Source organism: Ips typographus, linkage group LG4, assembly GCF_016097725.1.
Source record: "Ips typographus isolate SLU linkage group LG4, UJ_Ityp_2.0, whole genome shotgun sequence".
In the NCBI taxonomy this organism is placed as follows: Eukaryota; Metazoa; Arthropoda; class Insecta; order Coleoptera; family Curculionidae; genus Ips; species Ips typographus.
The window spans coordinates 13,048,079-13,075,321 of NC_138425.1; the positions used below are offsets into that span (position 1 = coordinate 13,048,079).

A 27,243-nucleotide genomic window follows, 5' to 3' on the forward strand; every position below is an offset into this window, starting at 1 on the left:
CAAAGTCAGGTTAAATGTGGACATCGTTGGTCAAAAAAAACTCACCCTGTACGTGTGGTTCTAAACAACTAGACTCTAAAAGTCGCTTTAAAATTAAACTCACTTTGTATTACAGTACCACTTGTTTGAATCTGCTCAAACTTCACGATAAAAATGAACAGAATGTTGAATGAACCACTTTATCAAAAGTATGGCGAAAATCAAACAAAAATAGGATGACGTAACGATGCACAATGACAGGTAAATATTTTGAATGTGACAAATGTGGCCAGCACACGGTTCATTGTGTTTTTTCGTTTGATTTTCATTGTAAATTTCACCTTGACATTACTAATTTTTTTATCACTTGTTCGGGCAGCATTTTGTTACTTCATGCGTTTTTAAACCGTTTAAATCACTCACAAATATTATAAAATGTAAATTCTTCCATATTGAATTTCTCATTATTTTCTAATTAATTCTAAAACTGACCTTAGCATTCTTTTGCCCCAACAAAACTGGCTATAAGCTCCGAGTGATGTTAGGCAATATTTAAATGGTCTTGTATTGAAATAATCGATTGTGGGGTGGTGATTTTTTTATACGTAGACCAGACTGCGCGGCGTCTTATCACCGAGTCCATACTAAACCAATGAAACAGACGTAATAATTAATCTCACGCATTCGAGGATATTACTCAATTCTTTATCCCATACAGTTGACACATATGGTGTGCATAACTGCGAGCCTTATCGGCCGCCTTTAACGTTTTTCTCGACTCGTTGTTGTGCAATTCGGATGAAGTAAGCGCTAATTGCACGCACACACCAAAAACAGCCTTATTCGCATCATAACCGAGTACGAATGGAGAAATTAATAAACTCGAAGAGCCGATGAACCCGTCCGAATTTAGGGCACATCTGACAAATCAACGGTTAAGTAAAAAATTGCATGGCGGCACGCTGACATAAGACTTCAACCGGTCACTTTTCCGACACCGAACGAGTTTGGTGAGTGCTTTAAGTGTGCCATTGGCATTTAAAACTCCATTTATTAACAATGTTTTCATAGAGGCTGTCAAAAAATCCGGAAAAAAAAGCCTTGGTTTCGTTTTCACGCACATCATTAAACCGTTCCATATGGTGCTTGTGTGCGTATACTTATTAAACGCGCACCATATCTAGCACACCAATAATTATAATGTTTATGTCACGATAAACAAACAAACCCATCAGTCATCTAATTAGGTGTCGAAACAATCCACTATCAATGTCGATTCGACAACTGATAGGCTCAACTACTGACCCTACATGGTGTTTATTGGTTTTTACGATCGTTTAACTAATACAACGACCTAAATAGTGCGCCTTGTAGTTCATTCGTCTCTAATAAAGATTCTAGTAAACAGAAGTAATAGAAATCTTTAAATTCATCGGGTCATTCTTCACTTAATATGTTACAGTTAAAAATGAGACTTTCTTGTGTTTTCTGATTATTAAAGAACACTGACTGAGTTTCTTCCAAAGCTTTCTTGGACTTCAAAGTCAGTTCTATGACAGGAGAAATGATGGTTGTGTGTCTTATGTGAAATAAGCGCAAAAAAAGCTCTTTCATTTGAGGTACAGTATCTCGGTAACATGAAGAGCTACGAAGGCGAGTTTTGGCTCATTTTGTAGTATTTTTTATCTTTTTTCTAATGGCGAGTTTTGGTCAAAAGTGCAATTTTGGCAAATTTTTATTTTGCTCCATAAGAGTTCCAATGCACAGCAAAGGGCATATTTGTACCAAAGAACCTTAAATTAGGTGAAATAAGCGCAAAAAAAGCTTTTTTTCTAATTTTGGCATATAAAGTGACACTTTTCAAAACTGATTAGAGTGACAAAACGTTTTACTTTTCGTAACTAGTTACGAAAAGTATCACTTTATGTAACTAGTTATGAAGAGTTCATTTTATCACTCCCTGTTTTTATGCATTTCCGTAGAAACATATGGGCGACATCCATCATAACATGTCGTTGTCACAGTTTATATAAGGTGCTATGAAAGTGAATATTTGTGTTAAATCCCTTTAAAAGATGGTTTTTACCGCTTTTTGGTCAAAATTAGAAAAAATTATGTATGCAACACGTTTCAAAAATGTCTTTATATGTAACTCATTCAAATTGTAGGACCTCGCTGCGCTCGCCCTACAAACATTCATTCGTTACACAAAATCGATCTTTTCGTAACTGGTTACATAAATAGCTATTAATGTGTTTAATTTTTCAAAAAAATTGAAAGAATCTTAGGGGTCTTTTTTAACTACTTTTTGAAATACAGTCGTATCTCGGTAACATGAAGAGCTAGAGGGTCGAGTTTTGGCTCATTTTGTAGTATTTTTTATTGCGAGCAAAACAGTGATTGGAGTTCAGAAAAAAAAAGTTACAACCTTTCAAAAATGGAAAAAATAACAAGTCCTACACATGTAGACTTGGGTTTGTGGTGGTGTAAACTTACCCGTCGCCATCCAATGTGATTTTAGTGTCTGCTAAAACTTTGAGCACCAACCCCACCGTGGTTTCATCGTTACAGTCTATCCCCAGCAAACACGATTCCTCACCACGACTGCACATCCTGGAAACGACCACCAGGTATCGCGTCCTACCTGGATGTTCGCTTTCTAGTTTGACGGCCTGCAAAGTAATAAATAAATCCATTACTTCCTCTTGACCTTGTCTAATAATATTACTTCGAAGAAACTGAATTTGAATCAATTTGTTAGGCTCGCCAACTTAATCAAACACTGTCACACCTGTTAAGGCTTTGACGAATTTGCATAATTGCGCCGTCGTAACTGGTCGTAACAGCGATTGCGTTACGGCCAACGTTACCCAATTGGCCGGTTAAAAATCGTTTGATTGCGATCAACATTAAAATTCGCATCCGAACTTAGTGAAAGTGTGTCCCTATCCACACGCACGCATTCGTCAAGTCTAATCAACGCGCGTGACAGATAAAAAAATATTGTCGTACCCGGAAAAGTGAACACCGAAAAGACAATCGGGATTTGTTACGGTTGCAGTTACGAAAGCGACCAAGTTTCTCTGTCAGGCTACTGAAAGGGAACGACGATTTGACGCTTGACCAATTTTACCTCCTACCAGTTCCATGTACAAGGTGGTCCAGTTTTAAATGTCAATAATTCACCAATGGATAGCCAATCAAAAAATAAGTTGACATGCATTATGTCATTTTCCTGAAGAAACGCTTCCTAAGGAACATACAGACCTTCAAAATTGTTTAAATGCGTCGATATAGGGGATAGTCTTTATTTTCTACTCTCACTGGATATTATTCAAAATTGACAGAAATGTCTAGTTGGATTTTTGTATTTTTTACTTTAAAATGGTTCAAAACGATTCAAATCTGGTCATCTGTGAGGTTTACGAGTTAATTTTTGACACTGAAAATAGTCAAAAAACAGGATGTTTGGACTTTTTTTTTATTCAATTAAACACTGGTAACAGTCGAACGAATTTTTGGACTAACTTAATTCTAAAAATTAGTGTTAAAGACTAATATCGTAGCATTTAATGCCACAATGGTTTACTTTCATCAATCAAGAGTCTGAAACTTAACTTTTACTATAAAAAATTGTTTGAAATTCGATTTTTCAGTCTTAAAGCAAAGTGAAGCGTCTAGAAGTCAATTTAATACTGACAAAGCTGGAAATGGCATGTTTAAACCTATAAAAATGTAAAAATAGTTTTTTAAGTCTCCTATGTCAAAAACTTGGTGAAGATAACACTAAAACTCGATTTTCCTAGCTGAAAGCAGTTTTAAAGCCCTAAAAATAGTCCAGAAAATCAAAAGCAAACTAAACAAACCTGAAAAGTTAGTCTTCAAGTCAATTTTTATGAATCTAATGTCAATATCCTGTATTTAAGACTATTTTCAAGACTAAAATATTGAAATGTATTTTCAATCTATGAAAACTTACTTCAAATGGAAATTTTAAGCTTTTGATGTCACTTTTCATTGGTTTAGAGTTACTTTTTGGTGTCCAAGTCCATTTTCAAGGTTGAAATGTGTGAATTTGTAGTAAAAAATTGTAGATAAAGTAGTTCCTTCACCGTTTCAAAGAAAATTGACTTGTCTCTGTCAATTTTCAAAACTAAAGTCTTTTAATTTGTCTGGAAACTATGAAAACTGGCTACAAAGACATTTTTTAAGCTTCTTAAGTAAATTTTCACTGCTTTCAAGACAATTTTTAAGTTAAGTTGGGTTGTTAGGAAAGTTAAATTTGGGTCTTTGAACATAATAACTCAATTATCTCGTAAACGATGCTTCAAATAAGAATTTTTTTAAGAGGTACTTATTTTGTCAAATTGGACAAGTAAAGTAAAAAAAATGAAATTTTTTAAAAATATCCAGTGACATAGAGAATCAGGCAGAAACATGAAAACCATCTTCCTGTATCTACGCTACTGGAGAATTTTGGCAAACGCCATTCATAATAAGTATTAATTTCATAAGTGCTTATTCAACAGTGCTACATCGGTTTGACAGTTATGACAAAAAATACGAAAATTTGAAGGACTGTATTTTTCTTAGGAAGCATTTTTCAGGAAAATGACATAATGCATGTCAACTTATTTTTTAATGGGTTATGGAATGGTGAATTATTGACATTTAAAACTGGACCACCCTGTATTGTGATTTAACGACAGAAAGCAGTCGAAAGTTCTTCTGACCTGAAACCTGAATGTGGATGGACAAAAATGGATAAAATTGTATCAAATACAAGAAAAAAAGACTACTAATTGCACTTTGGCGATATTTGTCAGTAATTAAAAGAAAAAAATTGGCGTTAAGGAGGTTAGTGTTTTTTGTTTGGTTAGGTTGGGGTCTAGATTTTTGGCGCAATTTTTTCTACTTAAAACTGTAACGTATAGAACATAAATAACGATGTCGACAGTCATTTCCACATCAGAAACAACAAATCTAGTACGAAATTTATTTGGTTTGTCCGCCAACCGTGAAGACCTACTTTGGTTGTCAGTGGCCTGACTCAACGATTTTTTTTCTTTCAGGCACCGTGAAATCTTGATCTGCCTTATCGAACAGGAAAGAAAAATTAAATTGTGCAATTCGTGTCCTAAATTAAGCCAAAGATTAGATCAGATTTTTCTACTGGTTTTGCGAAGATGGACTGAAACTAGTCATAGCAAAAGAAAGTGGAAAATCTAAGAAGCCTTGAAGATGACTTCAGTACCTGTGTATAATAGTGACATCATTTTTACCCCAATATAATAACAATGTCGTAAAAACTATCAATTCTCATTTGCTCTACAGTTCATAAAAAGCGCAATTTCGTAACCAATAATGGAAGGTAAAGTTTCCAATAACCCTCATCCGTTTTGAGAAATCTTTACCGTGACATGACGATAAAAACCATTAAATTGACCATTTCTACGAACCTTACCATCCACCATGTTCAAAGAAATTGAGTAAGACCAATGTGTAGTTTTAGCAAGTGGCTCATTATCTAAGACTGAACACATCAATCTGTAAACTACTGAGAAACTCACGAAGAGGCTAAACAACCAACATGTTGGTAGCGAGACTGTGTTAAAGCTTTTCAGTACCCACTCGAAAAAACAATAGTACCTTGAAGTGGGGCATTTTCAGCTAATTAAGGTTCACAAACGCGAAAGGAAATATCGCTTCGAGGTTCGTAAAGCTCGCTTTAAACTTTACCAAGTATGGTACTGTTCGAAATTATTTCATAAAGCGGTAATCCTGAAATTCCACCGTACTTGATGGTGCTTTATAAGGATATTTCGTCTGTCAACCTTCTAATGAGTATGTTGATAGATGCCGGCTTTCAATGAAGCTAGTCCACTTAAGGCAGTCGCCATGGCGAGTTTTTTTTGTGTGGAAATGGTCGCTGATTTCTTTCCTGCTTCTTTTGATCTCGATCGGCACGTGCGCTTTTCTATCAAGTAGAGAGAAAACGTCTGATCTTTAACTTTGATTTGAACCAGAGCCATTTCACTTTTACGAGGAAACATTAAAATTCGCGACAATACTGTAATTATTTCAGAAGCGCGTGTATGTCAGGTGTTGTGCGCTGGTTGAATTCCTAATTTCCCAGTGAATCAATAATCTAATAAAAATGGAAAGTAATTTGCAATTACGCTTGTACGCACTTGGAGCGTGCGACCTTGTTCTCTGTTCCAGAGTGGTAAAAGAGTCAAAACAAGCAAATGTTTGCTTTAGTACCCTTCAGTTTTAAAAACCTCCATAATCGATTTTCAACCCACAAATGCTATATTATGGCTGAAACCGAACAATAGGCCACTTGCCAGATCGTAAAACAGCAAACACTAAATCACCTTTCAACAGCTCCTATACATAAACAAAAACTAATTTCACAATACCACGTTAAAGGCAGAATCGCGCTTTGCATCACACCTTGACATTTGCCCATCTAGCCCATCCAACTTTAGATGAAAGAGCAATATTGCAGCAACAATAAGCCCTACCTTAAAACCGTGGAAGTATCTAATTATCTTCCTGACGTTTATCGATCTTAGTACCCCCCATCAGATGAGCAGAAATATATTTGAATCTACTAGCTTCATTATAACTGATGATTTTTTTTTAGATTCATGGCAAGTCCACTTGTGCAGCATTTGGGTAAATCAGAGCACTGTTGTAGTTTGTGATTGGTCAAGAAAAATCTGCTGCTTTTTTTGACCAATCACAAACTACCTCCCGTGCTGATATTTACGCATACGTAGACTTTGAAATAAATTTTATAGACAAGCAAAAAACTTACCATTTTCAACGTTTCTTCCGGTCTCAACAAATAGAACATTGACTGCAAATGACGCTGGATGGCGCTGCTGCCCTGCACTGCGCCGCCGCTGACCGGGGGCGCGGCCGCAATACCATTCTCCACAGTTGTGATTCCAGCGCCATCTACCACGTTTTGCTGGTACTGCGCAGTGGCGTCCGCGTCGGGCAGCACCAGTGCAGTGCCCTTGCCCGCAAAGTAACATTCGCTGAGGCTGAAACCAAAATTTCAAAATAAGTAAAAATATGTTCTGCTCAAGTTTCAGTAGAGTACTAGCTTTATTGCTATTTCGAATATAAGTATTTAGTGTTATATTATATGATTAAGAGCATTTTTTTTAATTATGATAAAGTAAATAGAATAATGCTGTTTTAGGCTTGATAACTTAGAGTGAGAGCACACAATCCAAAAACAGGGAGGTAGTCAGGTGACCAACCCACATATTCACCTTTTCCATCTTTGTCGATAGCATTGATTTGTAATTGATCTCTTTTCTTATCATTGATTAATTTTGTATGGATAGTTTTGAAATTTTTGAGTGTTGAGAGTGTCTCTTCTTGGATTTTGTGAAAATTCTAGCAAAAAATAATAGCATTCACTTTACTGATTCTGTTGTAACAAAGTTACAACATGGAAATTTCAAAATAATGCACAGGAAACCTGTGGTAAGAAGAGAGAACCATTAAGAATCAATGGGTTGGACAAAGCTACAGTCGGTAGACTGATTGGTTGTTGTGACTAGCTGTCCAAATACTTGACAGTCTGACACACGTCACTTAGGAAGTTTGTCGCCGTTTTTGTTTAGCTCATTGATTTCTAATGCCTGCTTTATACCTCTCAATTAACAATTAAACTAAACTTTCATTTAAACTAAAATTAATTTATCAAAGCTGAAAGTGAACTTACAAGCGAGCCCATTTATACTTTCAATTTACACTAAACTAAAATTAATTTTAAATTAAAGTTAAACCAACTTTATTAAAGTTCGGCTTAATTCGTTTAAATTCGTTGTTTTTCGGAACAATCACTGTCATACTTGTCATCACTCATGATGTAAATTGCTGTCTTCTGTCAGTCTGTGAAGCATCATAATCCTAACAAATGTTGGTTCCTGCTGTGTATATTTTTTTGATTCATTAAATTCTTGCAAAAATTTAAAAAATAGATGAAGAGGTGTATTTTGGATTGATTCTCCTTGTTGTAGTAGTAAGCATATCTATTACTAAAAAACGAAGAAGGCAACGTAGATACGGAGTGCGGCCTATAGTCAGATGTAGGAAAGAGTTGGGAATGTACAACAAGTTTTTGTTAGTTTTGTCATATAAGTATGGATATTGCGATACGTAGTCTATTAGACTTGAATCGTCTATTTCCATAATTGGATTTTTTACCGAAAAAGTGGTTTAAGAACAATTTTTTTAAATTATTTTAATAAAAATTTTCTTTATCCACAAAACACGCGTAATGACGATGACAATAGAAACGTCAACGTCAAACGTCCAGTAAGTCAAAACAGTCATTTATTTTTCTAATTATTAATTTGTAGTATAAACCTAAACAAGATTTCTTAGTTTAAATATTAATTTTAGTGGAAATTTAAATTTAATTTAATTCTTAAATGGGAGGTATAAAGCAGGCATAATGGTTTCTCTTTTCTTATTCTAATATTTTGAAATTCTCATATCTGTCACCTATCATTAAATTCAGTTTCCTAATAGCATTCATTTATAAATAAAAAGTATTTCAGTTTTTTGTACTCTCATTTATTAGCGCAATAAAGTGAAACTGAATCGCTTTACACATTTTACTGATACACTGCCTTCGACAGATTCGTAAATATTAATTTGTAACGGGTTTTGGCGACCTCCTTATAAATTTTAATATTGTGTCAGTAGTAATAATAGAATTGGTTACGGTTGGGGTTTTAATATTAGAAAGTTGCCCAAAACTGGTTTAGTGTCTATGTTTTTGGCCGCTTACGGCGATTTCGTATAAAGTTGGGCATCGTTTTCGAAAAAATTTCGTATTGCGCGACATTCCTATAAAGGACAAAGACGGTTATTTATAAACAAAATCCACAAATGTAGGCAGATTTATCGAGTTTTCATGTTGTTGTACATAAAACGAATGACCCCGGATGAGGTGAAGGTGCTAATTTTGAAACTTGATTGCCAGCCAAACCTAGTCGTAGCTAATAAAACGAATTGATTAAACTTTTTGCGATCATTTATGAGCTTTCTCTGCCATCGTCACCTAGAAAAACTTCAAACCATCATTCATAGCTTTTTATTGCGGTCGTAATACTTTGAAGCTTTTCACTGGGTCAAAGTATAAAAATTCTGTGACAAAGCCCCATATAAGGATCACAATCACACAAATTTGGTTACATTGCCGCAAAGTAATTATGATGTTTTCTGCACATTTACCTGCCGACATAAACGGCAATCTCCGAGGACAGCCTAAAATACTTGGGAATGGTGACCACTTGACATAAACGCACCCGTATCCAATGAAAACCACTTAAAGCCACCAGGACACTGCACGCACATCATAAACCTGCTTTAAACCATTTTTAGATAAACAACATTGCATGACGAATCCGTTCCCAATAATCCAAAGTTGGAAGTCCGAAAATCAGACCGCACCGTAGGAGTTAATTCAATTTAACGACTGATAAAAGTACCGTTGCGTGGTGCCGGTACCGCCAAAACTGCACTCGCCACAACACCGCAAAAACCAAAACAAAAGCTCACTAAAAACCAAAAAACGAATTGCAAACTCGGTTCGGTACGATCGCGGTATCAAAGCAGACTGAGAAAAACAGAATTTACCAGTTACCAGTTTACGTGTGTCACGTTTGTGCTGGGACGATCATCATCAGCATCATCAGGTTATTAACGCTGAATTTTTTTTTTATTTGTAACGTGGGCGAGCCACGGCCAGACGATTTTCCAACATTGCAGTTACGTAGAATTTCCAAGGCATTGTGCCAAAAATATGGGACACAAAAAGTGTTTCAAGATTTTTCCTGTGTCCGTCCGGATGAAGGACAATGTTATGGTAATTGATAGACGACACGTGTTAAGCGTGTTGCCAAGACAAATTAATTACATTGAATCGATTAAATTGAACTGTTTTATAGTTGTGCAGGCTTCTATTATACTAGACAATTAATGTAATATTGTTAAAGACTTGTTGAATAGTACGTGGTGTACCAAAATGCTGGTATAAATTAGTAAGAATATCTTATGATTTTATCTTCTGTCTAAGAAGGTCCTAATGTCCTAATATGAGAAGTCTGCTTGGCAGTTAAATCAAAAGCAGTCACTTTTTGTATTTGAACCAGCTGAAAATCGGTTGGAGATTGCCTCTGGAAACAGTCCTGATATGTGCCTGGATCTTTGCATTTATTTATGTTTAACAGTTTTAAGGCAAAAGAGGTTAGGGACAAACATGAATCCTGCAGACTAATGCAAAGTCTATATCTGCGTAAATCTCAACAGAGTGGGGTAGTTTGTGATTGGTCAAAAAACGTGCTGAGATTTACGCAAATGTCACAGATATAGAGACTAAACTGGAATCAACCCAGAAGTTCCACAAAAATTGCTAGAATTGTCGTGTTAGAAGATGATCGAATGTGAAAACCATAAATACTTCCATATTCCTGGCCAAAAACTAAAACTGGTACGGATCGATGATTATTAAAAATATTTATTAATGTCTGCTACTATTTACTGTGGTAATGTTTTCTGTGTGATGCACCTTTAATACTCTTGAAGTCTTATGTTTTAAATACAAATCGATGATGTAAAACAACATTGATGATTTGTTCGAAAACCCTCTTATCTGAATGGAAAAGTAATTACGGTTCGTTTATCTTTTCGTGTCATAACAGCACCCATTATATCAGTTAATGTTACATAATTTACCGTGTCGCCCGAAAATCCGGAACCCCTTTTTGTTTGTTCTGAAGAACCATTAATTTTCAAAACCTGTTTTTGTGTTTTTTTTTTTCGTTTTGCGCTGAGATTCTATGGTTGTGTTTGGATTTACACCTTAACCCAATTTCTCAGGTAAAAACTGTTTGTATTCAACGTTGCGGGGGTAGCAGGAAACAAACAGGGTATTGCCCTTTTCGTGTAGTGGGCCCTAAATCAATGATTGTGGAGTTTTAAAAAGGCTGTTGTTACACGCAACGTCAGCATTTCTCGATACCCTCATTAATAGCCATTTTAAATTCATAATCTGTCGGGCTTCTTTAATCATACAGGAATTGTTCCTGCACGATTTCAATAAGTTAGAAATTATATGTAATTTGTTTCACGCTTTGTATCGGGTTAGTTCTTTTTGTGTTATTAGAAACTTAATGATACTATTATGCAGGTACTAATGGGAGTCGCCTTGTCATTAGTGTGCCATAACAGGAAGTTTCAGTTGTTATAAAATGTATGATTGATGTTGTTTGGTATAGAGGCGATGAGTTAATTGACGCTTTGTACTTTTACAACACTAAAAACATACTACTTAGTTGATTTATAATGTTCTGATAAGTGCAGCATTTGCGAAAACCGCAGCACTGTTTGTACACTGCACATGACAAACTTTTCCAACATTAGATCTACTACTAATGATTTCAATTATGGAATATTCCTAATTTACTAATTGGATAACATATTCCGTCTGGAAGAGAACGTTTCAACTATAATCAAAGCTTTGACATTTGGTTGGCATTCTGTAAAGCAATGAATAACGAATTATATCCGCCAAATGTGTGATACTAAGAAATTTTAACCGAAATTCCTCTGACACGGATCAAAAATCGAAAAACGTCCCATTTCCTTGATGGGATGGCGTTTGAAGTGAACGAACTTCGTAAGCGTTCCGTCAAAATACCGCGCCCGAAAAGCAGAAGAAAAAAACTGGAATTGTGCATTCCTGAAACGTAGGACCATTAAAATTCCACCGCGTTGGAACAATAGTGAGACCATTCCGCCAACCTGGTACAGTTGGGTTTTATGGTCACGACCGGGCAAGGTCATTTCTTTCCGGGTTAGCGTCGGGGGGTCCCCGAGACTTATTGACCCGTAACCAAGTCGTACCTAGATTGTTTAACAACGACCAGACCGATTCAAGATCCATGATAAGACACCAAGTTTCGATATTTGGCTTGTTCCATTCTTGCGGTATTGATAACGGGGCTGTACAGTCACAAAACGTTTATTGTAATGACACTTTTTTGTTCCCGATTCTATATTCAAAAGGTAGTTCTTCTAAAACAACAAAATAACGGCTAATATAACTTAAAGGCATAACATTGACAAGATGTGATGTTAGGTTACATGTGCAGCATTTGAGTGAGTCAGAAAGGTTGCTGCTTTTTCTGCCCATGTAGTCTACCGTCACACTATTTCTTTTTAAAAAACAGTAATTACAAAACCAAGAGAGTAGAATAGATCTTATCATCGTTAATTGGAGCTTAATAAAACGATATCAGATTGAAAATCTCATCAGTTTTTAGAGCAAACGTCCACTTAAGTTATAAAGAGGCTAATTAAGTGAGGTACCCATGTGAGATTTATAATATCAATTTCCTTGACGTGTAAGTTGATTTTCTCATAACGTCACAGAGTGTTTGCTTTCAACACACTGTGAGTTGTAGCAAGTTATCAAGTGCAACGATGAGAATTCACGAAACCTGTTTAACATTCGATACACTTTAGTATGCGGTACCACAGTACTCGTGTTGCAAGCATTTTTACTGCAGTTTATGATTTTTTTTTGTTTAAAATACTGGATTCATCTAAATAACATCTCGTGAAGTCGTGAAGGTTACGTTGTTGTTTCTTGCATCAGTTGCTCGTGATGGTAACGGTTGCATCATCCCCTTTAGAAGGTTGTAAAGTGTGCATATTCACCTATTTACTACTCGCATAAAGTTCTGTGTAAACTATTCTAAAAGTCAGTCGTTAGGAAAAGTGCAACGACCACACTGAGCGCGATGCGTGTCGGTCAACGTGTTCCTAACTAATAGCGGATTGTTGACAATTTTTCTAAACAAAAATGTGCCATAAACCAAGCTTAAGCAATAACAGGTGACATTGACTTTTATTGAAAAAGCCAGTTGGTACTAATTAGTACACATTTTGTCATCAAAGCTAATTTTACTCGATTGACAGTGATGAGAGAGCAAAAGCAAGCCCATCAGACATTTACCATCGTCAGACACCAATCAACGGCCTTACCTTCTTGGTCGTTCACCCGGACAACGGTACATTCGCTTTCCGGTGGTTTTTTAGATTTGTTTTGTTTATTTAACAACTTCTACTACAAGTTGCTAATGCAAAACTGCTGGTACCCAGTTTAGTGAACTTAACTAGGGAAATGCAAATGACAAAAAATATGTTATGACTCCGGAACTTAATGCTTCAAATATAAGTATCTGTTACTGTTAGTTTGTAAAATAAACTTGCTAGTTCAGTAATCATTTGAGCAGTCACCTCTTAAACCTCTGCTTGAAACTTATTGTTACGATTTTCCCGTGGGTTTACACAAAGTCAATTTAACTCAACAATTAATAAATTTATTTACACTTCAAAACACTCCGTACAGTAATTAATTCAGCTACTAAAAACACTACTACAATTCCACTATTTAAGCTTTACCGCGTTCCCAAATTCACTACTCCCGCCGTCTGAAACTGCTTCTTTTATATTCGCAAACCACGTTCTAGAATGACCGCAAAACGCTTTGCAATTTGCCTCGAATATCAAAGATGCTTCTAGGTGTCGCTTCCTAACTGTGGCTTACTTTAACACGCGCCCGGCCAGATATTGCAGCGCGTCAATTCCATCCCGAATCGAGTGCTCCTTCAGAAGTATCGAGCATAGTAGGCCCAAACCGTAACACTGCCCCCCTCTTAAAGCTGATCGTCCCGATCGGCTTCATCTAATCCCTGGTATTTCTTGAGTCTGTCCAGATGGATAATTTTCATCTTGCCTTTGGGGCTGCGTTGGACTCTGTACGCGACGTCGTTTAACCGTTTTACCACATTGTAAGGTCGCTCCCAGTGTCGTTGTCATCTTTGACTTAATCCTTTGCTCCTCCTGGGTTGAAACATCCACACAGCATCACCTTCCTTATAATTGCCACCAGCTGGTCTGTGGTCCAGTGTCATCTTCATACGGTCGTTGTTTGGTTTCATCTTCTCTCCCTCAAGTTCCCGAATTGTGCTGGATCCCTTCTGTAACGAACACTGGTCACACCGTTTACACCATTCCTCAACGTCCTTTCTGAAGTTAATCCAGTAAAATCGATCTCTTATTCTAGCCAAAGTCTGGTTTACTCCAAAGTGCCTCCTCCGCGACTGTCATGTAGTTCTCGCAGTACATTCTCTTTGCAGGAATTGGGCACTATTGTTTGGTAAACAAAGCTTTTTCTGTCTGGACTTTCCCATTTGCGAGTAATTAAGTCATCTCGCAGTCGAAGCGAATTCCACTGCAACCAGTAACCCCTTACTGTTGGTCCATATCTGGAAATCTGTTGCCAATTCGGTTTCAAATCCTTCTCCAACCATCTTCTGATTACTTTCAAATCAGAGTCTGAGCGCTGTCCTTTTATTATGTCTTCCTTAGAAACGCTGCTCTTCATTCTTTTCGTTCTCAAACTCTTCTAGATTTTCACCAGTTTTCTGCTGTCTTGCTTTTAATTGCGTTTGATACACTCCTTTCTTATGTTGATCCCCACAACGACGTTCTAATGCAGCTACTAATGCTTCATAGTTGCTTCGTTGGGCGATAGGCAGAGTCTGTAACAGCTCCAATGCAGGTCCTCGTAATGCTACCACCAGTGCTACAGCCATTTCCTCGTTACTCCATCGATTTGAATTTGCAGCGGCCTCAAATTGGAGTTGGTACGTTGCCCATGAAGTTTGACCGTCGTATGTGCGAGGCTTGATCTTGTTGAGCCCGTTTCCGGTGATCACTGTAGAGCTGGCTCCTCTGCTGTCAATTTTCTGCTCTAAGTCACGTAACTTTATCTCGCCATCATTCTGAATTTTATTAATGCCCTCCCGAACATCATTTAATTTTACCTGAACATCACACTCCATCTTTTTGAGACTATGGGTTACATACTCTTGGATTTCTGTCTTGGTCCCCGCTAGAACGTTCAATATTTCTACGTTACGCTTTTCTTGCCGCTCTCTATCTTCTTGACGCATTTCTGTATCTTGTATCGCATTCTTTCTTGTTCTTCTTTGTCTTGTTGTCGAATTCTTTCTTCTTGTTGTCGAATCCTTTCTTGTTCTTCTTTGTTTTGTTTAAGCATTTCCATAATAGCTGCAAGTTGGGCCTCCATGTTTGCACTTTGACGTCTTGTTATTGGCATAAAATAAATTTAACACACCACTGTTCTGAAAATCTCTAGTCCGGTTCTGAATAGAAGTCTCTAACCCAAAGTTTAGTTCCAATTCACGTCGCACTAAAGTTTGATAGCACTTCTGACACCAATTGTTACGATTTTCCAGTGGGTTTACACAAAGTCAATTTAACTCAACAATTAATAAATTTATTTACACTTCAAAACACTCCGTACAATAATTAATTCAGCTACTAAAAACACTACTACAATTCCACTATTTAAGCTTTACCGCGTTCCCAAATTCACTACTCCCGCCATCTGAAACCGCTTCTTTTATATTCGCAAACCACGTTCTAGAATGACCGCAAAACGCTTCGCGATTTGCCTCGAATATCAAAGATGCTTCCAGGTGTCGCTTCCTAACTGTGGCCTACTTTAACACGCGCCCGGCCAGATATTGCAGCGCGTCAATTCCATCCCGAATCGAGTGCTCGTTCAGAAGTATCGAGCATAGTAGGCCCAAACCGTAACATTATTGATGGATGTGAAAACTCTAGTCTACAAGTCCCAACTTGTTATTCTAAGAAAATAAATCGGTAACCGACTGGAAATTGACGAAAACCTAACAAAAGCTTTCATAACTTCTGGATGTAACGCGATAAGGGTTGCAGCACAAACTGAACAAAAAAACCTTATCGATTTTCCATATAAACGCCGCCTAGGCGGCTAGGCACCCTTTTGTTAGAGCCAGTTCTCTTGTCCTTTGTTGTTTTCGTGGGTCGTACACAAAATTGGTTTTCACGGCAGTAAAAGACTGACGCGGCTCAGTGGTTTATAAATAATTTTACAACCACCAGAACAGTGAAGACTTAGAATTATTACTAGACGGGTTTCCCAGCGACAAAAGGGGAAGTAATGAAATAAAATCTGGTTTCAATTAAATATCTAAATTTAGAAAGTCATAAAAAGTAATATTAGCTTTCAAGTAGCATATTACACTCCCTGGATTATCCAATACGTTCTCCCTTGAACTCAATTAATTAATAATAATGTTGTAATAGCAATTACCTTTACAGGAAAATGGGACAATTAACGGGTGTAAATTCCAGACTGCAAATCAGTAATTAGAGGGTAATTAGCTTTCGCTGACAGACCGCATATGAATCATCCTACACTTGTATTCCTTGTTCAGTCCGGACACCCACACGTTTCCCCTTTGTTCTTGGTCGCAAGCCGATGCTTTACAATATCCAAACAAAGCCATAAATAACCGTAAATTACGTGTTACACTTTTTCCCAGTTAATCTCTTCTAAGGAAACACGCAGTCTACAGCTTTTACTTGTCCAATGAACTGAGTGACTCACATTATTGGTCCAAAATAGCAAAAAACCAAAAAGGTCGAAGCAATTCTTGTACCTATGACCTTTCTTAATGGATTGCTAATGAAGATGGCAAGTGGAAAACTGCTTTTCGTTTAAAAGGGAATTGGACTGGAAAATTACGGCCCCAATTTCAGGCAGGAAGTTTCGACAGACTTTCAGTTGTTAATTGCACTCTTAGCAAAATCACGACACTTCATAAAAGACTAAACATCAAGCGTGACGTTGACTGGTTGGTAAGTCTGCTAAATTCGAATATAATCACGTTTAGTCTTAATTACATCCTTTATGATTTATAGTAATTGGAGTCAGATCTGGTGATAGTGGAGGCCAATCTTCGATTTACGTTACATGAATTTCACAGTATTCTATTTTGTTGATTAGCAGGTTTAATTAGATTTTTTTTCTAGTCATTTGGTTGCAATTGTCCTGGCCTAACTGGTAACACACTTTGTAATCGTTTATTTGGAGGTCAAACATATTCAGAAAAAGCCGAAAACGTTACGCAAAAATCAATCAATAAATCCGGACCTAAACCCGATTAAACAATGCGTTAACCTCGAGTTACCTTTCTCGAACTCGAGTCTTCCTGTTATTATCGCAGGCCATTATTACAACCTTGCTTATTACGTAAGGTAAAATGTACAATCTACATGAGACTGGGAAAACCGACAAGTGCTAATTTCAAGACTGCTTAGTCCGACAGGTAAATGGCACATAAGCTATCCTGTTCGTGCATAAATCCCTGATATCCCTATTATTACCCAAGTAGCGAAGGGGGGGATGATTATACCCCATTATTACCCACGCTCCGTACTGAACAATTTTTCCGGCGTATTGATTCGATTTTAGGTCAAAAATCCATGGGGTCGAAGCTCCCCAAGGGCAATGCCCTTGGTCGCGTGGTACTAATGCGACAAACCGAAACACCACTGATTATTCTAATAAGTCGTAATGACCCAGTGCGGGCTGTCATTAAGGCTCATTTATATGTGGATATGTGGCGCCACCAAAAGCACTTTAGGTGAAATGTGAGGGTGTTATCGTTGTAGTTAATATTGTCCTGTAAAAACATATTTATACTGAGGTGATTTTCCCCAAACTAATTGCAAATTATTCAATAATTAGTTAGAACAAGCACTTAAAACAATCGATTGTAACGATGGCAATTTTAATGACAAACGACAGAAAAAATACAATGGTGATTATGACGACGGTCGCTTTCACCTTCTTTTGTGTTAAACAGTAACATTTTGTTTACAGAAATAATTACAAACCGGATGGTTAAACAACGTTTTTGTCGCAAATCGAGACAACGAAGCGTGTTTAGAAAAAAAATTAGGAAAAATCGGTGAATGTTGAAATTGAAGAGTGAAACCTTAACGTTTTTGCCTCAACTAATAATTGTTTCCACAGAACCGTAATCTGGGTTAAACCAAAACCAATTAGGGGGTATTTCCCAACTGGTTTTCTTGCAGTACCCGTAGTATTTTCTTAATCGGTAGTAGACAGTCAATGAACGTGTTTCGCCTCGCAAAACCGCCAACAACAATATTAAATCACCGTTCCAGATAATACGCAATCTAAAAATAAATCGCGTGTATGTCCCATTTACATAAAAATCATGTGAACGGAGCGAAAACCACTAGAATAGGGTAACTGTAAATTAGACAAAGCAGCGTCGCTCCTACATTGTGTTGAACGAAATGGAAACCGATCAAAATTTAAATTCCAGTTCCAAACATACAAAGTACAGTTATCAGCAAAAATAAAGGGTGTCCAAGTTTCCCCAGATCGGGGTCATCGCTGCATTAATTTTTCCATGCATGGTTGATCCGAAAATGGCTGATCCACAACCCGATTACAAAATGAACAAACCAGTTATGTTGCTTTTTTCCAGTTTTCCTATTCAAATCGAATCAAATTTAAAAAAAATGATAATAATTTCAAATTTTCAGAACTTAGGTTAGGGCATGGAGAAGAAGCTACCAAAATCAAAAAAACAATTTTCAAAGGTTTACTTTAAATTACTTTTCAGATATTTTATTCAAAATATTAAAATATGCTGTTATACAGGGTGTCTCGTGACAATCAAAATAAGCCGATTTAAAACAACTTACCTTTGTCCGAAATTGCTCCGCCTTCGAGATACAGGGTGGTAAAGTTCAAAAATAGTAATCGACTTTTTTTAAATGTACATTTTGTAACGTATTACTTTCAAATGTGATACTTAGGAGCTTTTTGAGATACGAAACCCGAATTTGGGTACATTTGCACATTACGTTATAATAATAATAATAACAGTCTTTATTTCGAATTGTGATTAGGATAGAGTACAATGTACATTATCAACTAATACAAAGGAAATAGCTTCATGGTAACCTATAAACTATGTAATACTTAAAGATACTTATATACATTTTCAGCGATTTTTCCCTAAATACAGATTTCAGAGAATAAGCAATCTTATTTAACAAAATAATCCTCTATAGTGTAGGGTTCTAATTCAATTAGTACATTTTTTACTTCTTTTTTGAAACTTTTGTTCGTCAATGTTTTCAGCCTGTCTGGTAGGTTGTTAAATAGGCGAATACACATATATTTTGCATTCTTCTCAGTGAGTGTTAATCTATGTTTTGGACAGTTTACATCTTTTTGTCTTGTGTTGTATGTATGATTGACTTTGATGTTAAATAGGTTTTGGTTCTTTTTAAGAAAGATGAGACACTCATATATATAAATTGCATAAACTGTCATTATTTTATTTTTTTTTAAGGATGTATCTACATGAATTTTTGTATTTCATTTTGAACATTAATCTAATTGCCCTTTTTTGAATTACAAATACATTCTGTATTGAAGTATTTCTACCCCAAAACATAATTGCATACTTCATAATCGATTCAAAGTTGGCAAAGTACAATATTTTAAGGGCCGCCAGGTTCAGATACCCGGAGACAATTCGAATTCCATAGCAAATTGAGTTTAACCTGCCTAGCAGAACATTTATGTGATCAGACCAATCTAGAAATTCATCAATCTGCATTCCCAAAAATTTTGTGTTCTTGGCTAGTAATTGGCTCCTGTCAATGAGAAGGTGTACCTTGTTTTGTTGAAAAAATAATCACACTTGTTTTTTCCATATTTAAAGCTAATTTATTTTTTTTAAACCACTCAGAGGTCCTAATAAACAGATCTTTTCCAGACTGAATTAAAGTGCTAATTTCCTCTTGACCTACAAGTAAATTTGTATCATCTGCAAAGTTGACGATTTTTTCATTTTCTTTTGCTATAGAATTCAGATCGTTCATGTAAATTACAAAGAGTAGTGGCCCCAGAATACTGCCCTGGGCTATTCCATGTTGATTTTCTTTTATATTTGATGTGTATGGCTTGCTGTCCCTAAATAGTTTAACCTGTTGTTTCCTATGAGATAAGTAAGAATCGAACAATCTTAGGGCCTTACTTCTAACTCCATAGAGTTCTAATTTTTTTAACAATAGTTCTTTATCTACACAATCATAAGCCTTAGATAAGCCTAAAAATATACCTATTCCTAGTTTATGGTTTTCTATGTGTTCAAGGATATGACTTGTAAACTGAAAAATTGCTGTTTGTACTGATCTTCCGGCAATGTAGCCATGTTGATAACCAATGAAGAGGTCGCATATTATAAAAAAATCTGTTAGCTGTGTGTATAAAACCAAGGATGCTTATTGGTCTGTAATTTCCTATTTCATTTTTATCACCTTTCTTATAAATCGGTTTAACTTGAGCAATTTTCAACTGATCTGGAAAGCATCTCTGCTTGAGACTTGCGTTAGATAGCGCTTTAGAATGTACTTTGATGGTTTTAAGTGATCGTAAATTTTTTCTCGGTGTAATTTTCTTATTTATTTTTTAAGAAAATGAGGTTTAAAACATTTTAAAGCAAAAAAGGTACTCCTGCTAAGAATCGCTAATGTAAACCGTTATCGAGTTATTTTGGTTTTTAGTATTCTATACTGTACCAAAACACTGTCACCTGAGTGTGCTCTGAAGTGTCCAGATTCGGGTTTCGCATCTCAAAAACCTCTGTCTACCGGATTTGAAAGTAATATGCTACAAAATATATAATAAGTAAAAAAATATATTTTTTAACTTTACCACCCTGTATCTCCAAAAACGGAGCAATTTCGGATCTAGGTAAGTTGCTTTAAATCGGCTTATTTTAGACCTCATAGGATTTTGTACAGTCCTTTTAGAGACACCCTGTATTAACAGACCTAAGCATCTGACAATGATTATTGCATTAGTCAAAATCAAGCCAATTTAGCCATGAAGTGTGTTTGTTTAAATTGTCTTTGATTTATAATACAAAATTTCAGTTATTTTATAAAACGTCACCTACAAATCTCTACTAAAGATATACAAGGGGTCCCATTTAAAACAATACTTTTTCGAGACTACCATACCATGTCATCCTAAAGTAGTTTTGAGTGTAATATGAAATGTTTACTTTACGGAGTCTCTAGGTATTTCCGCTAGCTCAAATTAAACAGACCACCCTGTATTCAGTACAACAAGTAAACAAATTTTAAGTATATTTATAATGGTGGTTTAAACTTTTATTAAAGCGTCTGTTATGTTAGGAGTAACAGTCCGTTATCTTGAACGTGTAAAAAATCTAGATTCTAGGCTACTTTTCCGTTTATTGACTTATGACAGCTGACAAATAATGATTTTAGCCTGTCCTACTCCCAAGCAAATATTTTAATATTGGGCATTTATACATTGAAGCTTACCTGGAATATGAAAAATAATACAGCATCAAATTCATATTTGACTCGGTTATAGCACTCTTTGCCACATATCGCTGAGATCTCCAAAAATTCCCTTGCTAGATGCAACAAAAATTTAACTAGAAAACCACCAGCACACAAATCAACGACCCGCACTAGAAACGCACATCAATCATACCACAATATTATACACAGACACACTAGGCTGAACTGAATTCGGAACGCGCCGATAACTTTAGATTAATATATTCCGATCAATGCAATTGGTGGCTAATATAAGTCTTGGCAAATGCATTAATGTTGTATTAACGCCGATCTGTGACAGGCATACGGATTTCGTAGCCGGACAAGAGAATTTTAAAACGTGATTTTGAACATTCACTTGCAACGGTACACTCGATCTATGTGAAGGAAAAAAAAGTACGAGTACAGTTTCGTGTCGGCCGGCATTTGAATATAAATCAAAGTTGAGGGAAAATGTCAGGTATTGCAGGATCCGTCAAAAAGTTTACTATGAATGGTCCTGTTGAATGTTCCTGACACGGGTCATTAATAAAATTCAAACGGGGACGAGCACAAAGCTTGCAACAACGGGCCGTCAAAGGCGACACGAACCGTGCCAAATTATTCCCACGGGACCAGGCTAGATTTAGGGAACAAAGCTATGATGGAAATGACAGTCACATCGTTATTGATAGCACAAAATTAGGATTGAGACACTTACAAAGTAAACAAATTCAATTGCTTGCATTTTATCAGCTGTTCTAAAAACAGGAAGAAAAAAAGAAGAGCGGATCGAACAAAGACGTACTCGCACAGCACGAGGAAAAACGGAGTACTGAAAACAGAATAGTAAGAAAACGTGGTTAAAATTTGCCTCCGGCTTGCAGCTGCTCTTGTACCCAGTCAACGAACACAAATAATCGGAGATAACAAGAAATGGTTAACACCAAATACATGTTTACGCACACGCATCAATTTAATTAACAATTAAATTAAGCAGAACGGTGAGCGTAGCCAGAAAATAGGGTTAGTTGGATTCACAAATCAAGACAGGTTTATGTAATCTGCAAAAAGAAACCAGCAAAGAGTTTGCTAAATTTCTTATTCGTTCATCCATAGACGAATCACCATTCAGAACAACCTTAGTGCACAGTGAATAATTAGTGATTGGTCACAAAAAGCATGGATCATTAAATATACAGGGTGGTCAAAAAATAAGTTAACATACATTATGTCATTTTCCTGAAAAATGCTTCTGAAGGAAAAATATTTTTCAAAAATTTCAGATTTTTTTTACTTTACTTGTTCAACTTGACAAAATAAGTACCATCTCTTATGAAATTCGGATTTGAAACTTTGTTTACGAGATAATTGAGTAATTACAAAGACCCAAGACCAACCCAACCCAACTTAAAAATTGTCTTGAAAACGGTGAAAATTTACTTTAAAAGCTTAAAATATGTCTTTGTAGCCAGTTTTCATAATTTCCAGACAAATTGAAAGACTTTAGTTTTGAAAATTGACTTATTAACCAGTAAATTTTCTTTGAAACGGTGAAAATTAAATTGAAAGGCTTAAAAATGGTCTTTGTAACCAGTTTTCACAGTTTTCATACAAATTGAAAGACTTTAGGCTTGACAATTGACTTGGAAAATGTGAAAATTGACTTTAGAGGCTTAAAAACTGTCTTTGTAGTCTGTCGTTATAATTTTCAGATAAGTTGAAAAACTTTAGTAGTGAAAAAGAATTGTAGCCATAAAAAACTACTTTATCTAGAATTTTTGACTACAAATTCACACATTTCAACCTTGAAAATTGACTTGGACACCAAAAACTGACTCTGTGTGTGACATCAAAAGCTTAAAATTTGCATTTGAAGTAAGGTTTCATAATTTGAAAATACAATATTTTAGTCTTGAAAATAGTCTTAAATAGAGGATATTGACATTAGATTCATGAAAATTGACTTGAAGACTAATTTCTCAAGTTTTTTTACTTTGCGTTTTATTTTCTTAGAACTGTGGGCTATTTTTAGGGCTTTAAAACTACTTTTAGCTTGGAAAATCGAGTTTTAGGATTATCTTCAACAAGTTTTTGACATAGCAGACTTAAAGAACTATTTTTATATTTTCCATAGGCTTAAATGTGCCATTTTACGCTTTGTTAGTCTTAAATTGACTTCCAGACGCTTCACTGTGCTTTAAGACTGAAAATCGAATTTTAAACTATTTTTTATAGAAAAAGTTAAGTTTCAGACTCTTCATTGATGAAATTAAACACTAATTATTAGAATTAAATTAGTTCGAAAATTCGGACTGTTTAATTGAATAAAAAAAGTTTGAATTGAATGATCAGTTTTACACTACCTATAGTCTAAAAATTTAACGTCAGTAAACATTAGTCCAACAATCCGGTTTTTTGACTATTTTCAGTGTACTAAATTAACTCGTTAACCTCACAGATGACCAGATTTGAATCCTTTTGAACCATTTTGTTGTCAATTTTGAATAATATCCAATGAGCGTAGAAAATAAAGACTCTCCCCCTATATCGACGCGTCTAAACAATTTTGCAGAATGTCATTCACATCACATAACGAGTACTCATTTCATAATTACTTGCTCCAAATTTGATCAACATTGGTCCAACAGTTGACTAACTGTTGTAACAAGAAAACGATTTTTTAAACTGAACTTTGGAGGTCTGTGTCTTCCTTAGAAAAATGACATAATGCATGTCAACTTATTTTTTGTGAATTATTGACATTTAAAACTGGACCACCCTGTATGTATTTGATATCTTTGATAGAAATAGGCAAAATGATACCAACTTCCACGTTTTTTAAAAGTAAATGATGTACCACAGAATAGTCATATTTATCTCACTTTTCATAAAGCTTTGCTTTGTTAAACTGAGGCTTCATAAGCACACAAAATCAAAAATGACAGTTTTGGTAAAAAGTGAATTTTCCAATGCACAGCAAAGGGTATAATTTAGTGGCTCATTTTGTAGTATTTTTTATACTTTACCGAAATCTATAAGAGTTCAAATAAAAAAGTTACAACCTTTCAAAAACTGAAAAAATGACATTTTTTTTTTTTGTCATTTTTTTGTCAAATTTTTATTTTGCTCCATAAGGGTTCCAATGCACAGCAAAGGGCATATTTATAACTAAAAACATTAAATTAGGTGACTTCAGTGCCTCTAAATCAGTTTGGCGTTAATACAATTTAAACAGTGCTGTAAATTTCTCGTAGAATACATCAAACACAATTTGTTCAGACATTAAAATAGTCCAGGGTACGAACTCGTTAACCTCGAAAAGATATCGACTTGAGAAAACGGCATCTCTGGGTCTCGCCTCGTCTGAACTCTTGGCAAGGTCGAAGAGCCCCCATGTGCAGGAAATAAAGAGATTCCGGGGGTTGAACGACAATGAGTACAAGGTAGAGACAAAAAACCAACTAACTCCAACGGTTAGTTAAAAATCTTAATGGTTTCTTAACAAACATGTTAAGAAATAACCACAACATGTTTTAAAGGTCCCTTAATAAGCCATTACTATGCAAATGTGTCAAGTTAACAACATCATTGTTCTAGAGACGAAAAGAACTAATTAGTAAACACACCCAAAAAAACAGACAACTCTTACGATTAATTAACCCGATTACAAAAGGTACAGGCTAAAATGTTTCAATTTATTCATAATTATTCGACTAGATAAAATCGAAAGCGAACATTTTCGCCATCGGTTCTTGTGCCATGTTTCCTTTTTCAGCCCCTTAAATCATCTTGATTTATTATGCTACCTCCGTATGAACCGACAAGTAAAAGTAAACGTGTAGCGAGTACTCGAGCACTATTGCTGAATTGATAACAAACGAATTTCCAGTTGAACGAACTTGTAATTATTAATATTTTATGTAAATAACTACATTATGAGTGTAAGCGAGTGTTTGGTATTTTTAGTCTTGTGGAGTTTTTGCCAATACCCCACCAAAGAAAACCATTTATTTTACCCAGGAGGGACGAGAAAAAAAACGACCATGACGTGTATACCTACATACGTAGGTCAGACCCAACACGACCGTGAATAATGGTACCCAGCCCCCGCACTTTCTCTGTGTATGTGTAATATTTTTGTTTTTGGCAAAATGAAAACTTTCACCCGTTTGACAGTTTTGGTAATCAATTTTTCCTGGCCGAGCCCCCCTATAACCTTTGCACGGCGGCCTTATTTGCATACTCGACATGTGGGGTAATAGCCGGGTCACAATAAAGGTAAGAGGAACAACGGAACTGAAGAAAGTACCCAATGATTCATTCATGATGATGCTGGGTTCGACCCTGGAAGATTGTTGATGGTTTGTCTGTGAAAGGCACAATATTAAATTTGATGTTTGAAGTTTTATTTATTTTTTCCACTTTTTCTATACCAATTGTTTCAAGATATTTAGCCCAAATATGGAAAACAACTAATTTTTCATAACCTACAACTAATGCTCCTCTAAAAATCTAACAATTTCTCTAATTCTTTGTGTCTTGTGTGTCTTTTGCATTTTTCCCATCCATTAAACATGATATGATGACTCTCATCGAAAAAACAAAGTACTTACAAACAATCAATAGAACGACATTAAAATTTCCAATTCAGATCACTTTAAAACCGTATTCAGCTAGTTGGCGACCCATAAATAATACATAAAATAATAAAAGGCGACCTCCGCACATCAAAAATAAAATTTAATGCGCACTGAATCACTGTCATGAAAATAGAAGTGTCAGTAGATGCAACGGAATTGCAAAACGTGAAGATCCAACAATACAAATAGTTTCCCCGAGCGGAAAAGGCATCTTGCATTTTTTTGAATGTCAGTTATTTCGTGACAGGAATCCGATAGGGAAACGGCATAATAATTCAAAGCTTTTGGATTGTTTCGGATGCTTGAAGCAGGTGGCGATTTGCCAGACTATAAAACAAAATCAAAAATACACTGGAACTTACAGAAGTTCAGAAAGGGTGACCTAAATAAAAAAGCCTCCCAACCCAACTCAACAATTTAGGGAAACTGCAAAAGTAGGTCGCTCACGTTATCTCCAGAACCAAGCAATGATAAAACGGGAAACGAGGTCGACCGATAAGTGAATTCCCCAAGGAGCTAGGCGAAATCCACAATTTACGTCAACGAGATAAAACTTAGTAGATGCTTTTAGGACCTTTCAAACATAATTATTTGAGCCTGCTGAACACACTTATGGTATCATTAAGGTTATGTACTTTCATCGCTTAATTTGTGAGGTTAAAAAATATCGAAGACATTAATGATCCGCAAAGTAAGCGAACAATAAGCAAACGCCCAAGGCTGATCCTGGTGGCATGGAACGTACACGTCCTAATTAACATGGCACCAACAATAATAAACGTAATATTTATTGTCTTAAAAGGTTTTTTGCGTTACATTTTCTTGACGGTTAAGCGGGATTATGTCCAGGAAATGAGCGGTTTGTCAGATTTCAAATCAACGCAAACTGAAGACTTTCCGGTCAGTTTTTTCGACCCATTTTGTGGGAAAGGTTCATTTGAATATCGGTTCGTTAACTACATGGTAATTTTTGTAATAACCGATATCGTTTCCTTCTACTTTAAGCTTGTAAATTAAGCGGCGCAGCTATAACTCAACCGACAAACAATCAGAAAGAGGAAACGCATTTACAGCGACGTGATAGTGTACCTATGCAAATGGTGGTACTACAGTTCGTTTACTTTGTTCTTATCCAGTCTTGTGTTTGAAATTGTAATGGGCAGGTATGCACGTCGATAGTTTGAAACAATATAATGGTACGAGCGAAAGAGAGATAAGATATGCATTGGAACCAATAAGTAAAAGATAACAATTTAAT

At 35.9% G+C, this 27,243-nt stretch overlaps 1 protein-coding gene across 5 annotated transcripts in view; it reads right to left on the reverse strand.

Annotated features, from left to right (window-relative positions):
- Positions 1–27,243, reverse strand: part of ssh (Protein phosphatase Slingshot) — a 60,303-nt gene that overhangs the window by 16,465 nt on the left and 16,595 nt on the right. For 3 of the 5 annotated variants that reach the window (XM_081977202.1, XM_081977200.1, XM_081977201.1), the window contains exons 3-4: positions 6,803–7,034; positions 2,476–2,651 (exon numbers count right to left, since the gene is read on the reverse strand). In XM_081977202.1, coding sequence (XP_081833328.1) covers positions 2,476–2,651; positions 6,803–7,034 — 408 coding nt within the window. Of the gene's footprint in view, positions 1–2,475; positions 2,652–6,802; positions 7,035–9,246; positions 9,627–21,342; positions 21,530–27,243 lie in introns of those variants that run through there. The other 2 variants (XM_081977204.1, XM_081977205.1) reach the window with 2 other exon arrangements.